The 15,326-nt window shown below is 43.7% G+C and overlaps 1 protein-coding gene across 3 annotated transcripts in view; it reads left to right on the top strand.

Moving 5' to 3' along the window:
* FBXL2 (F-box and leucine rich repeat protein 2) overlaps positions 1–15,326 on the top strand; it is a 41,166-nt gene that overhangs the window by 15,491 nt on the left and 10,349 nt on the right. Inside the window, exons 3-9 of one of the 3 annotated variants that reach the window (XM_045857474.1) lie at positions 2,988–3,042; positions 3,314–3,388; positions 6,047–6,141; positions 14,000–14,068; positions 14,171–14,266; positions 14,495–14,621; positions 14,775–14,849. In XM_045857474.1, the coding sequence (XP_045713430.1) occupies positions 2,988–3,042; positions 3,314–3,388; positions 6,047–6,141; positions 14,000–14,068; positions 14,171–14,266; positions 14,495–14,621; positions 14,775–14,849 (592 nt within the window). Of the gene's footprint in view, positions 1–2,987; positions 3,043–3,313; positions 3,389–6,046; positions 6,142–13,999; positions 14,069–14,151; positions 14,267–14,494; positions 14,622–14,774; positions 14,850–15,326 lie in introns of those variants that run through there. The other 2 variants (XM_045857473.1, XM_045857475.1) reach the window with 2 other exon arrangements.

Below are 15,326 nucleotides of genomic sequence, written 5' to 3'. Positions count from 1 at the left end.
CGGTAGGTGTATTACATCAAATGGAGAGTAGTTTGAAGGTCACTGAAGTTTAAACATCTAAGAATAAATACCCAATTTTTAATTTATAAATAAATTATGCTTTGGGGAGAGTCCCCCCTTGTATGCTACACCCTTTATAGCTGCCCCACAAGCCATCTTTTGAGATAGTACAAGATTTTAGTCCTTAGTTCTATTAATATGAATTGCATTGACTGACTAAAAATGTTAAATCAATGTTCGACTTAACCATGATACGTTAAGTCTTTCTACACATCACTGGATCTGATCTCCTAGTACATTGTTTAGGGTTCCTGTCTTATGTTCACAAGGGGGACTGGTCTGTAGACCTCCCTTCTGGTAGTTATGGGTACGTTCCTGGATTGGAAGACTTGCTGTTGTAAAGATCTCAGTGCTCCTTCAAGTTCGTATAAATCAGTGAAACCCCATGAAAAATTGCATCAAGTTTTCTTGTTGCTAAAACATAAGTAGAAATTCAAAGAACCAAGAATAGCCAGCAATAACGAAGATGATCACGCTGAATAAGAACAGAGCTGAAGGACTCAGTTGCCAGGCATCAGGGCTTATTACAAAGCTTCATGAGTAAAATGCTCTTACTGGCACAGAGGTCGGCACACAGGACCAAGGGAGCAGAATACAAGGTCCGCAAGCACATCTGCTCCGTACGCCCCTGAGTGTGTGTGTGGATAACCAAGTTCCATTAGTGCTTTCCTAATTAAAGCCGAAGTTGTCACCTTTGAGGCAGGGAGTCCTTTCTAGGAGAAGATGCTCTGGAAGGGCTAGAATTCAATGTTGCACTGCTCCAACTCCGGCAGCTGTCTCTGTTTCTGCTGCCCGGGCCCCGGGCTGCGCCACTCAGGGCCTGTATTTTATCCATTGAAACATGACTCAGGGATGTGGCGTAGGCTGCAGGTTGGCGTTTTGGGGTCCAAATTCAACCACCTGGAATCGTGGGGGCCTTGGGGAGAGGGGGAATGATGTAAATACTGAAGCCGATCTAGTCTTCATTCAATAACTGTGACATGGGGCAGCAAGCCTGAGATGAGGAAGGCGGACTTGTGTCCGCCTGCCGGTTCCCCCGTGTGTCCGAACGTGCGAGCCTCTTGCTTCAGTCACTGCAGTCCGAGCGTTTACAGGTAGGTGTCCGTGCGCACAGACGGCTGCACCTGCTGCTCAGTCGAGGAAACAGCATCTCGTCCAGTCCCCAGGGGAAGCTGCGTTCAACTTTAAGGCGGTTTGCAGAGTGGTCCTGCGCTGGGGCTCTCAAGCCAGACTACCTGGGTTCAAATCGTGGCTCCATTCTTCCCATCTGTGTGGCCTCAGCAGGTCACTTAACCCCTCGGTGCTCGGTGTCCTTCCCTGTAAAATGGAGATCGCGTTGTTGTGACTGTTAAATGACCAACATAAACTGTGGCTAGCACTTAGTAAGTGCGTAATCAATGTTAACTCTTGTTATTGTTACGCTACCATGAGGTGACAGAGTCTGTGGTTTCGAAGATGGTACATTCCCAGGGGATTTTCAAGGTACACTTAGCCAACCCCCTTTTCACCTTCGGCTTGTACTGTAGAACCCAACCCCAGCACGAAATACGGTTCTGCTGTGGCCTGCTTGCTTCTCTGCCCCGTCCCGGTCTCTTAGGGAGCTGACGGCAAGCTGTGGCTCACTGTGGAACGGCCGTGTGGCACAGGACGTGGACATCTGAGGCAGGGGGGTTTGCGGGTGGGGCAAGGTGGGCTCCCACACAGGCAATGTAGGTGTGCAGACACCCTGAAATATGTTTATGTATGTATTTAAGTACAGATTTTCAGCCACTAGCATTGTCCTGTATACAGAGTTCTATTGAGTCTTTTAAGGTCGGTGTAGCCATCATGCGTCTGTCCTTTGCTTTTTACTAGAACATGATTGGAGCCTCATTGAGAATGGTGTTTATGCTAACGCCAGCCTTGTGCTGCTGCTTGTGAGTGCACTACCATAGGGTCCACCTCTCTGCCGTTTTATTACTCTTCTTCCCCGCGCCCGTGGATTTTCAGCTCACCGCTGATTGTTATCTTTGAAGAATTTTGAAGAACTTACAGGTGGCTGTGTTTGCCTTCTCTCCCTCCTCCCCTTCCCACACACAGAGCAGACTCTCATATTTACCTTCCGGGACTGTAAGAATTAAGATCCTATTATTATCCCTGATCTCATCCCGTCCACCTGTCTTCTCACAGCAAAGACGTTGTTTGTCTTCAGCTGTGACTGCGCAGGACTGAGGCACACGCAGCAGCTATCTGTCACTTCGCTGTCATCAGCAGCTCTTCTCCACTGCCACAGTTTCAGGCCTGGCTCAGACCCCGGCCGTGACAGCTCCTGCTTCCTCTAGGGGCATTACTGATGCCAACTAAGGTTTTTGTGTGCTTCTCTCTGCTGCTCTTTTTCCTCATCTCTCCCATCTTCTGTGGCTTCTTGGCTTTTGCTCACAAAAAACTGGTCACTTACAGACGTCGAGCTCCCTCTTTCTGCCCAAATGGGTTTTGTTATCAAGTTTTTCTTGGCCATGTTGTCTGAGGCTCAGGCACCTGAGCCTGGTTAGAGCATCTGTCACCCAGAGAGGGGTTTGCGCTGAGTGTTTGGGGCACCAGAGCTGGATGGATCGAGCTCTCACTGGGCGCAGTTCCTGGGACATCCGTGTTGGTCTCTGAGTGGAACACGTTATGGCTTGTCTCATGTCCATGCCTAGAACAAAGAAGATAAAAGTTTAATAAGTTCTGTTTTAAGGAGATTTATGTAGTGTGTCTAAAACAGCTTGGGAACGTGCAAACATTTAATATTTCACAGTAGTGTGTGAAACTGCAGCCTGCTTGTATATTGCAAATTGAAAAAACTTACGATATATCCAGATGGAGCATTAGACTATATCTTTCAAGTTATAAATATCCTGAAATGTTAACCCCATCTCATTTTTTGTTTTTTCCCCCTTTCTTCCTAGAATATTTTCCTTCTTGGATATAGTAACTTTGTGCCGATGTGCACAGATTTCCAAGGTAGGGTATTAACCAGATTTTTAATCAGTAAATATCCCAGATTTATTAGAATGAGGATGGATTTTAGTTCAAGTAAACAGTTAAAAATGAAAATATCATCTTTTACATTTAATATAACCCAGTGTCATTATAATTCCATATTTGATGATCAACTTAATGTGCATCAAGAATAAAAGTTTGACAATACAAAGATTGAATCAGACTTTCTGTAATGGTCTCACTCAATGTCTCTCTTTCACCCCAATCCCTGCCCCTTACTCCCACCTCCCAGGCTTGGAACATCTTAGCCCTGGATGGAAGCAACTGGCAGAGAATAGACCTTTTTAACTTTCAAACAGATGTAGAGGTGAGTTAACCTTGTTCTAGACAAAAGACTTTTTAAAAGATCAGGACACTGCGCAGTCCTTCCTGCCTTTTTATTTTGTTGCACTGAGATATTTAATAGGAAGGCGGCCAGGTGGAACGGAGGGGGAGAAAGCCTGGGAGGTATTCTCACACATCAAGACCAAAATTCTGCTTGTGTTCTGCTTTGCTCTGTGTCAGTCATAGGTTACTGGTCCCTAACAAATTCTCTGAAAATAGAAAAAGAAATTGATCCCATTGACAACAGCATCAAAAACAATAAAATGCTTAGGACTAAACTTAACTAAGGAAGTACAAGATCTCTACTCTGAAGACTGCAAGACATTAGTGAAAAAAAATCAAAGAATACACAAATAAATGGGAGGGTACCCCATGCTCCTGGATCAGAGAAACTGGCAAAATGGCAATACTGCGGAAAGCCATCCACAGGTTGGTGAGAGTCGACCTGAGTAGGGCCTTTTTAAAGTGGAGCTGAAGCAGCACGGGAAATGCAGTCAGTAGCATTGCAACAACTATGTATGAGGTCCGGTGGGTACCGGGTATATCAGGGGGATCACTTCGTAAAGTAAACAATTGTGTAACCATTGTGCTGCACACCTGAAATTAATACAGAATAACATGGAATATAAACAGCTATTTAACAAAAAAATTTTAAAAGTAAATGAAATAAAACTGAAAAAAAAATAGGTTACTTGTCCTCCTTGTTCATATTTATAATCTTGAGTTTCCACCCCTCAGCTTTTCAAAGCCTTGCACCTGCCTCACCAACACCTGCTTCGGTGCTTTCATAGCAGCAGGCTACTGACAGAGGTTTTTTGATTGGAAGGGCCGGTGAGGATTCTAATGCACCGTCAAGAATGGAAATGTGGCAGGAGCCGGGGCCCAGGAGTGGGGCCGGAGGTGTCACCAGGGTGTCGCCCCAGCTCGGCCACCTCAGCCATTTAATTTCTCAGCACCTCTGTTTTATTTTCTGTAAAATAACCTTTAAAGCCTTTTATAGTTCCAGGATTCTGATGCATTTACCTGGAAATATGTGTATCTCCATTTAAGAGGGGTAAACCACCAAATGAGAGAAATTTATTTAAAAAAAACTTTAATATTAAAGTCCATTTTCTAATCTGTCCCGAAAGAGGGGATTCACAAAGAACATTGCCCGTAATAATTGTCTGTAATAATCGAGTGCTGTTTTAAGGACCCGGAGATTCTGAAGTTTGTTACCCACCCAGCATTAGGAAAATCTCACTCTGGTTTAGCCAACTACAGTTACAGCAGTGGGATTGCATTTTAATTCATTTACACACATAGCTTGTTCATCCAGTGTTTTCACCAAACTGTAAATTTTGTGTCTTTTTCAGTGGATAAGGAAGTGAATGTGTGTAAAACCGAAACGGGCCCAAACAGTTTCCTGTGAGCTACTTAATTGGGTGTTCCCTAGAAGAGCTAACGGCTGGCTGGGAGGGCCCTCCGCCCCCTTCCCTGGGTTCCTTGCTGCGGCAGAGCCTCTGGTCCCACCTCCAACCGGTGGGCAGAGCGCCTCCAGCAAATGGGGCTGAGAGCGGGTTTCCCACAGTCTGTTCCTCTCAGGTGCACTGAGCTTGGAGGGGGGTTGGGGACTTCAGGGTGTCACACCGCCCTGGAAAGATAAGTTCCAGTCCCTGGCTTGGACTGTGGCCCCTGGATTAGGAGTTTTCTGGTGCTCTTTACGGATTTAGTGGCAGCATTGATACCAGTGTCCCACCCGACACGCTGCAGGAGTAATTCCTCCTCGAAGTGCTGATCTCCAGATCTTTCGTCACCATGTTTACTTAGTGCAATTGAGGAGAACATCCGAGTCCCCAGTCGGCAGTGTTTTGTATCGGCCAGTGGACAGACATGGTTTTAAAAAAGTCTCGCAAGATTTTTTTCTCTTTTTCTGTGGTTCTTACTGTCTCCTCAGATTGCTTTGATGCCTTTTCCAAACTATACAACTTTTTGGAACGCATTTTAAAAACTTTTAAGTTCAGATATCAAAAATACACGTTCCAGACATGCTCTTCCTTCTTCCCTTTAACGGGGAGTGGTGGCGCAGGACGCTGTAGTGGATGTTAGATGAGCCGTAATAGATACAAGACCGTGTTAAAATCAAGTCCGAAAGAGTGAAAGTGCTTCATCCATGTTCAGTCGCCCTTTTCCTCCTCCGTGCTCAGCCGCATGTCCCCCTTCAGGACAAGTGCACTGAAACAGGTGATTGCCAGGGAGGGTGAGGAGAAACTTATGATACATTTCCAGACTTTTAGAGTGATAATGTTTAGTTGCAATAGAATTTCTTTCCTGAAGCAACGTTTTAGATCTCTGCCCAGCAGCCAAGGGTTTTGTCATTGATGACCTCAAACAGCCTTGTAATCGGTGGAGGGGCTATGAGCCCTGGCCACCCAGGGGGGCCTGCCTTCAGAGTTACGGCTTTCAAAACATAATGCACTTAAAGAAAATAATGCATTAACTGAAAACATTTTTCAATGTGTGCAGCCCCTTCGTGCTCCAGAGACAGAAGTGGGGTATTGGAGGAACGTTCCAAAATCTCTGCTCTTACACCTGGAAAAATATTCCATCCTGTTAGATAAGCAGCATGAAAAACATTTCTTTCCCCCTCTCTCGATTCCAGGGTCGAGTGGTGGAGAACATCTCGAAGCGATGTGGTGGGTTCCTGCGCAAGCTCAGCCTGCGGGGCTGCATTGGAGTCGGGGATTCCTCCTTGAAGTAAGTCGGACCACAGCGACTCATGCAGGCCGTGGCTGCCATGTTCACCAGCAAAACCGAACCAAGCACGTTATGTGCTTTTCTTCTGTGAAATTCTTTCTGTGGAAATGGGCATAGAGAGAACCTTGAGAGAACCTGGACTTTGGAGTCTGCAGGCCTGGATTAGAAATTGAGCTCCATTGCTGTTTGGGACGTGACCTTGGGAGGAATTACTTCCCGTCCCTGAGTGTCAGTCCCTCTTCTGCAAGGTGAAGGCTGTTACAGCACCTGTGCAGGAATGTCAAGGGTGTCACGTGACACAGCATGTATGAAGTGCCTGGCACACGTAACATCGTAATATTAGTGCACCTGTCCTCTGTTCCCTTCCTCACGTTCCCACCTTCCTACTTCCTTCTTGTAACAGTGGCGGCCTGTTTAGAGACATTCTACCAATTAACAAAGTAATTCTTTCAAAAACTTCCTTAGCATAACCTGGAATTTTGTTTACCCATAACGGGATGTTATTTTCATGTTCATTTTATTACAGTTAGCATTATATCCTACCCAACTAAATATATATATACATGCCTATCTCTTAGTGGATAAGCCATTATTTACTGGAAATGTTATCAATCCAGAGTTCATGTGTTTTGAGCTTTTCTGGAGACAAGACACAATTAAAACTTTTATGCCCTTATCCTTTTGTGGCTTCTGGAGTAGTTTGAGGCTGGCTGATTCGGACACACGCTGCCCCCTCGCCCTTGTCCTTGGCAGACTAAGCGTCACCGCAGTGCACACCAGTTGCAGACCGCCAGGCAGAGCGTGCAGGGTGTAGCTGTTGCGGACAGTAGAACTTGTCATTGCAACAGCTGCTACACCGTTGCTAAGAAAATGGATTCATAACATCTTTTAAGGATCAAAACACTCTCTTTAAATGTTATGGAACAAAGTGATTTTTAAAAAAATCAAATTGAGATCATCAGACCAAATTTTTTTGCTACTTCTAAAGCTTTGTAAACCTGTAGAATAGGTTGAGTCTATTTTGGCAGAAGGCTTAAATGAACCAAATAGGGCCTAAGGTAATTTACAACAGAGATCCTAAGTCTAATAGGGGTTCCATTTATTCTAGTAGGAACTAAAATAAATGTAGTGGAAAGTAACATCAATGTGATTTGGATTGTCAATGAGGAATATCAAGGAAAGATATTCTTGTCAATTGGAATAAAGCCGTATATACTGGCAAAACTATCCTACAAGACTAAGAGTGTTCATTGGCTTAGCCTAAGTTTTAGAGCATAAGCCTAAATTAACATCTATATAAATTTTTGATATGAGACCAGAATACTGTGAGAAATAATAAGCAGAATTACGACTCAGAAAGAATTTTTTTATGCCTCCAGTTTTTTATTATAATCACCTAGAATTAGCCTTGACCTCTGCCCCTGTATGCATACTGTTTTGGTGGGAGGGGGGCACTTCATTTATAAATGTTTACTGAGTGTACACTATACCAAGTACTGATATAGGCAAAGGAGACACAGTAGTAATCAAAACAGATTAAAATCCCAATAGTAATGGGATCTTGCGTGTATGTTCTCTGTGACTCCTGCTCCGTCATTGTATGTTAAGTCCTATGGATTTTTAACAGCTTTTTCGGGATATAGCTGAGATACAATAAACTGTGCATATTTGAAGTGTACAGTTTGATGAATTTCAACATACACATATACACCTATGAAACCAACACTGTAGTCAAGGTAACGAACGTGGGTCCCACTAGTTTCCCCACGTGCCTTTGTGAGTTCTCCCTTCCTCCCGCCCTGCCTTTGCCCCGTCTCTAGGCATCTGCTCCTCTGCTCGCTGTCACTGTAGGTTAGTTTGCATTTTCTAAAATTTTATATGTAACTATTCAGTATGTATTCTTTTTTGCCTGATCTCTTTCACGCGACATAATCGTTTTGAGTGTCTCAATAATTCATTCCTTTTTATTGCTGAGTATGGATACACTACAGTTTATTTATTCATCCATCTGTTTATGGACACTTAGATTCTTTCCAGTTTTCAGTCACTACTTATAAAGCTGCTAGGAGCATCTGTGTACAAGACTCTGAATGTCATATGTTTCCATTTCTCTTGGGGAAATAACCAGGGATGGAATGGCTAGATCACTTGGAAGTTACGTGTGTAATTTTTAAGAAACTTCCAAACTATTTTCCATGATTGTTTTGTACATTTTACACCCCCGCCAGAAGTGGGTAGTGCTTCCGGCTCCTCCACACGCGTGCCAGCCAGCACTGCTGGGGTGGTCCTCTCACTGCTGGCTGTTCTGAGAGATGTGCGGTGGTGTCTCATTGTGGTGTTCATTTTGATTTCTCTAATAACGAATGCTATTGAACATTTTTATGTATTTTTTGCTGTCTGTACATTTTCTTTGCTGAAATATCTGTTCAAATGTTCTGCTATTTTTTTTTTCATTAGATTGTTGACTTACACTGAATTTGAAGAGTTCTGAATATGTTCTGGGTACAAGTCCTTTGTCAGATACGTGTCTTGCAAATATTTCCCCCTAGTCTGTGGCTTATCTTTCCATTCTCTTAACTGTCTTCGGAAGAGAAGTTTTTAATCTTGATGAAGTTCAATTTATCAATTCCTTTCTTTTATGAATCAGTGCATTTCGTGGTATATATGAGATCTTTGTCTAACCCAAGGCCATAAAGATTTTCTCCTGTGTTTCTCGAAGTTTTGTAGTTTAAGCCTATGACGTATTTTGAATTGGTTTTTGTAGATGGTGTGAGACACAGATTGAAATTCACTTTTTTTTTGCCTCTGGTGTCCAGTTCTCACACTGTATGTTGAAATGACCATTTCCCCCACTGAATTGCCTTTTGTACCTTTGTCAAAAATCAGTTGTCCAAATACTAGTGGGACTCTCAGTGTACTGTTTGTATTTTTCATTGATCTGTTTGTCTCTCTTCACACCAAACCACACTGTCTTGAAACTGTAGCTTTATAGTAAGTCTGGAAATCAGGGAATATTAATCTTCCAACTTGGTTCCTTTTCAAAGTTGTTTTAGCTCCCCTAGAGCCATTCCATTTCTATATAGATTATGTAATTGCTTTGTCAATTTCTGCAAGAAATCTTGTCGGAATCTTGATCAGGATGGTGCTGAATCCAGAGAGCAGTCGGGGGAGACTCGACACCGAAACCGCCTGCACGCCCCGCCCCCCCGCCCCGCCCATGACCGTGGCCTCTCTCTCCGCACCCAGCAGTGCATTCACATTTCTCTTAGCACACTCTAGTTTTCAGTGGACAGGTGGTGCACATCTGTCACCATATTTATCCCTGTTTTATGAATCGTTACTGTAAATATTACTGTTTTTAGCTTCAATTTGGATTGCTTATTGTTAGTAAATAGTACTATTAGTTTTTATATAGTGATCTTTTATCCTGCAACTTTAATATACTCTTTAGATTTAGTAGCTTTTTTGTTGATGGCTTTGGATTTTCTTTGTAGACAACTGTGTTACCCGTAAATGAAGCAAGTTTTTCTTCTTTGTTTCTAATCAGTGCTTTTTCTTTTTTTTAACATTTAAACAATTTTTTAAAATTTTATTTATTTATTTTTAGAGAGGGAAGGGAGGGAGAAAGAGAGAGAGAGAGAAACATAATGTGCAGTTGCTGGAGGTCATGGTCTGCAACCCAGGCATGTGCCCTGACTGGGCATTGAACCTGCGACACTTTGGTTCGCAGCCTGTGCTCAATCCTCTGAGCTATGCCAGCCGGGGCTTTCTAATCAGTGCTTTTTCTTATTCTTGTCTGATTGCACTGGCTAGAATGTCTAGTACAGTGTTGAATAAAAATAGTGAAAGTAGACATCCTAGCCGGTTCTCAGTTTTAGGGGGAATGCATTAAGAATTAACTATGATGTTAACTATAGATTATTTGTTCAATAATCATCAAATTGAGATGATTTTCTTCTATTCCTACTTTGTAGTTTTTCAGAGTGGATGGTAGATTTTGTCAAATGCTTTTTCTGCACATTTTAGATTATCATAGGTTTTTCTTAGTTTGTTAGTATGGTGCATTACATTGGTTAATTTTTGAATGCTAAACCAACCTTCCATCCCTCAGATTAACCTCACTTTAGTCACTGTGTATTATATTTTGTATATATTATTGGACTCACTAAAATTTTGTTATTTTTTGTATGTATATTCATAAAGAGATGTTGTTTTATAGTTTTCTTGTGTTTTTTTTGTTTGATTTAATAACCAAGATAATACTGGCTTCATAGAATGATTTGGGAGGTATTTCAGCTTTGGGGGAACATTTATGTATAATTCATATTGATTATTTTCCTTAAATGTTTGGTAGAATCATTGAGGTCATTTGGGCCTGCATGTTTCTTTTGTGGAATGGTTTAAACTACAAATTCTATTTCTTTCTTTTTTTTTAAAGATTTATTTATTTTTAGAGAGAGAGTACAGGGAGGGAGAAGGAGAGGGAGAGAAACATTGATTGGTTGCCTCCCACATACCCCCCCAATGGGGGACCTTGCCCACAACCCAGGTATGTTCCCCAGATGGAACTGAACCGGGAACCCTCTGGTTTGCAGGCCGGCATCCAATCCACTGAGCATCAGCAGTCAGGGCACAAATTCTATTTCCTAAGATTTATTTATTTATTTTTTTTAGAGAGGGAGGGAGGGAGGGAGAAAGAGAGAGAGAGAGAGAGAGAGAGAGAGAGAGAGAGAGAAACAGAAACATCAATGTGCGGTTGCTGGGGGATGTGGCCTGCAACCCAGACATGTACCCTGGCTGGGAATCGAACCTGTGATACTTTGGTTCTCAGCCTGCGCTCAATCCACTGAGCTATGCCAGCCAGGGCTTTATTTCTTTAATATATATACAACTCTTCAGGTTTTCTGTTTTTTTCTTGAGTAAGCTTTGGTGTAGTTTTATCTTTTAAAGATTTTGTCCATTTCATCTGACTTCATGAATTTATTGGCATAAAGTTGTTTATAATACCCTGTTACCATTTTAATTGGTATCTGCAGTGGTGTCGCCTCTCTTTATTCCTGATACGGTTTTATTTTTACCATATGAAAGTAGTTGTCATTTTTAATAAAAATTACAATGATTCTACAGTGCATATTGAAATTTATGTAGTTGAATTTTTTACTAGCATTAATAATGCATTTTAAAAGAACAAAGATGAGTAAATTTATCTGAGATTGTTAATTTTATCTTTTTTTTCCCCTGGTCTCTCTGGCTAGAGACTTACTAGTTTTATTGATATTTGTAAAGAATTAGCTTTGGGTTTCACTGGTATTTTATTTTATTATTATTTTTTGTTTTTTTTTACTTCATTGATTTCCCTTCTGATCTTTATTATTTACTTTCTTTTGTTTCCTTCAGGTTTCATGTGGTCATCTTTTTCTGGTTTCTTAAGGTGGAAGCTGAAGTCATTGGTTTGAGAATTTTTGTTTCTTTACTAGCGTAGAAGATTAGTGCTATAAATTTCACTGGAAGTGCTGATGTAGTAGCATATCAGAAATTCTAATGCTGTTTGCATTTTTTAGTCCAAAATGCATTATTCTCTTTACCTTTCGATTTCTTCATTGACCCCTGGCTTATTTAGAAATGTATTACTTAGTTTCCAAATATTTGAACATTTTCCAGATTTTTACATTATTGATTAGTATTTAATTCTAGTATGATCTGAGAGTATACTTTATCTGATGTGAATTCTTTTACTTTTGTGTCCATGTTTCCTTTTGGATGTTTCTGTTGCTGTTCCTTCAAGTTCACCAGTTGTCTCTCCCCCAGAGCCCAATCTGCTCCTCACTCCATGCAGTCGGTTTTTCTTGTGGCCACTGTGCTTTTCATACCTAATATTTTTTAAAAGATTTTATTTATTTATTTTTAGAGAGAGGGGAAGGGAGGGAGAAAGAGAGGGAGAGAAACATCAATGTGTGGTTGCCTGTTGCACACCCCCTACTGGGGACCTGGCCTGCAACCCAGGCATGTGCCCTGACTGGGAATTGAACCAGGGACCCTTTGGTTCCCAGGCCCACGCTCAATCCACTGAGCCGTACCAGCCAGGGCATTCATACCTAAATGTTGTAAGTTGGGGCTTTAAAAAATATCTTTCATGTCTCTACATAACATGTTTTTAAACATAACATGCTTAATCTTTGGCTTCGTAGAACTCTAGTCCACAGAGCACATTTGTAGTAACTTTTACTGCCTTTGTCTGCTGTTTCTGGTGTCTGTGTCAGTTGGAGATCAGCCTTGACAGACTGAATTTTCTTCTCATTATGGAGGTGACATATTTTCCATCTTTGAGTGCAGGGTAGTTTTTTGTTTAATGCCAGGAGTTGTAAATTTTACTCTGGGTGCAGATATTTTTGTATTTCCGAAAATATTCTTGAGTTTTGTTCCGAAGTACTGGAGTTACTTGGACCTCGCTCCTTTCAGATTTTGTTTTTAAAATTTGTTAGTTTGGACCAAAGTAGCATTTGGCCAAGGGCCAATTGTACCCCACTCCTGAAGTAGAGCCCCCTGAAGGGTGACATCCCACACTCGTGGGGGCGGGGATAGGCCTGGTTCCTGGCTCGGGGGCAGCTCTGGCTGCTGTTCCCTCCAGTGCTTGTTCTGAGGGGGCCCCTCTGCAGATCTCTGGAGTGCTTTCCTTGTCAAGTTCGTTCTTTCCTGATAGCTCTAACTGCCTCGGTCAGAGGCTTTTGGCTCCACATCCTCATCTCAGGGAGCCCGACTGGCTCCAGCTTGGTTCATTTCCCTGTACTGTCAGGGGGCAGAAGGGCAGACAGAGTGATATCCCCCATGAGTGCAGCTCTTGAAAAGGTTTGGGTAATGCATGGAAGAGTCAAGGCTCAATCTTACAAGATGTGTTGAAACTGAACTTTAGGAAAGTGCAGAAAACCTAGCTGATATGTTAAGCATTAAGTGGCGAGTAGGAGATATCTAATTTTCTGCTTCTGGCCTTGCCACCAACCCACAGATCATTGACGGAGTTGCCCTTTGTGACGTAGTGTCTTCCCCAGTAAGTGGCCAGTTCTTGATACCGATCAACTACTGACCCCATCGATGGCCAGAGGCAGTTTTTCCAGAAAGGCTGCAGGGCGCCAAGTGACAGCATGGCACAGCACAAGAAGGATGCAGGCTTCTTACTTCCCACTGACTTTTCTTTAAAGGGGAGGTTAACAGGGAGCCGGGCCTGGATTCTCAGTCCACCACAAAGGGTGGGCGAAGAGAGTTCAGACTGATGTGTACTCAGTGCAGAGCAGCGGTTTCCACAGTGTGCCGGGAGTTTTACAGCGTGCAGTACCTGACTGTGTAGTCAGGGGCGCCGGCCTCTTTTCCCTGTAGACTGTGAAATAAAAAATGACCACGGCCAACACAACAGCTGTCCTCTGAGAATGAATCCAAATTATACCTATTTGTTGTCAGATCAGCAAAAAAATATTTTTTGGTGTGCCACAGAACTGTAGTGATTCGTTTGCGTGTGCCGCGAGATGGAAAAGGTAGCAAGTCGCTGCTCGAGAGCTTTGCTTGTCGAAGCGTGGTCCCTAGAGCAGCAGTGCGGGCATCACCTGCGAGCTCGCATCGTCACACTGGGGCCGGAACCCCAGCCCCTTCGTGGGCACATTAAAGTTTGAGGAGCACTGGTACCTGTAGTCAACAATGATACATTGTCCACTTAAAATTTTGTTAAGTGAATAGATCTCATGTTAAGGGTTGTTTGCCCAGTAAAATAAATTTAGAGGGGCACCGTTCTAAATGTGAGTGGCTACTCCTGCCCTCTAGTGGCTACCCAGCAACTTGCAGGGAGTTTTTAAATGTTTTCTCCTTTCAGGACTTTTGCTCAGAACTGCCGAAACATCGAACATTTAAACCTCAATGGCTGCACAAAAATCACTGACAGGTAAGTAATGAAAATTAGTTTGGTGACTATAATGGGCTACGGGGAGACGGAGAGGAGAGAAACATGGTTGAAAATGTCTTTAGTGCCTCTGCTCTTCTCCAGCACGTGCTACAGCCTCAGCAGGTTCTGTTCCAAGCTGAAGCATCTGGACCTGACCTCCTGCGTGTCCATCACCAACAGCTCCTTAAAGGGGATCAGGTAAGAGGACCTGGAGTTTGTGGTCGAGAGAAATACCCAAAGCCCAGCCCACGTGGATGTGTCTGAAGCCCTTCTAAGGGTCCCCCAGGAGCGGGAAGTTGGCGGCTCGCACAGGCCGCGGAGGTTCTCTCCCCCTGGAATCGCTGGTGCTGTGCTAAACTCAAAATCGGCAGTAACCCCTCCGCAGGATGGACTGCGCATGCGTGGCTCTGCTTCTCGTTCTCGCAGTGAGGGCTGCCGAAACCTGGAGTACCTGAACCTGTCCTGGTGCGATCAGATCACGAAGGACGGCGTGGAGGCCCTGGTGCGCGGCTGTCGAGGCCTGAAAGCGCTGCTGCTGAGGGGCTGCACGCAGGTACCGGGGTTGGCACGGCCAGCTGTGCGCATCTATCTACCCTGTCTAGAGCTAGGTGTGGGTACTTCTTCGGGGACTTGCTGCGGCATTTTCCCTGGTGCCCCGCCACTCCCTCACCTGGCTCCACTCCTCTTGTTTCCTCTGTCCACCCAGTTAGAAGACGAAGCTCTCAAACACATTCAGAATTACTGCCACGAGCTCGTGAGCCTCAATTTACAGTCCTGCTCGGTGAGTAACGCGCCTTTCCTGTGCGCCCCTCCTGCTCCCGGTTTGCTCCCTCAGGGGCCTGCTGCCAGGGGCCCCCCGCTGCTGCAGCATCCCCGGGCGGGTCTTCTCCGGTGTCCTGTGATCTGCCTGTCTGCCACAAGATGCAGCACAACCACCTAAACAGACAGGCCAATGCAGAGCCACTGGCATTTCTCCTACAGATGATACGCACCGGGGTCTCGGGTTATTTAGGCTCTCAGGAATGCTGTCACCAACCTGCACAAGAGTTAGTATTCGTGGTAAAGTCTCAGTGTCCTTTTAATTATAAAATGGGGGTGGTGACCCTTGTCATGTTGTCTCAGTAAATACAAAGGAGTGACAGATATGCAAATGCATGTCTGCATTTAAAGATGAAGGGCCAGAGCGAGGTGTAACTTGCAGCAGAGCAGCAGTCTGAGAGAAGCTGTCGTTGCCGCTTCGCTGCGGTTGTGAATATGA

This window comes from Phyllostomus hastatus, unplaced genomic scaffold (genome assembly GCF_019186645.2).
Source record: "Phyllostomus hastatus isolate PE091 unplaced genomic scaffold, TTU_PhHast_1.1 phas_scaffold_129, whole genome shotgun sequence".
NCBI lineage: Eukaryota > Metazoa > Chordata > Mammalia > Chiroptera > Phyllostomidae > Phyllostomus > Phyllostomus hastatus.
The sequence above is the reverse complement of the archived record's forward strand: the minus strand, read 5'-3'. Positions and strand labels throughout refer to the sequence as shown.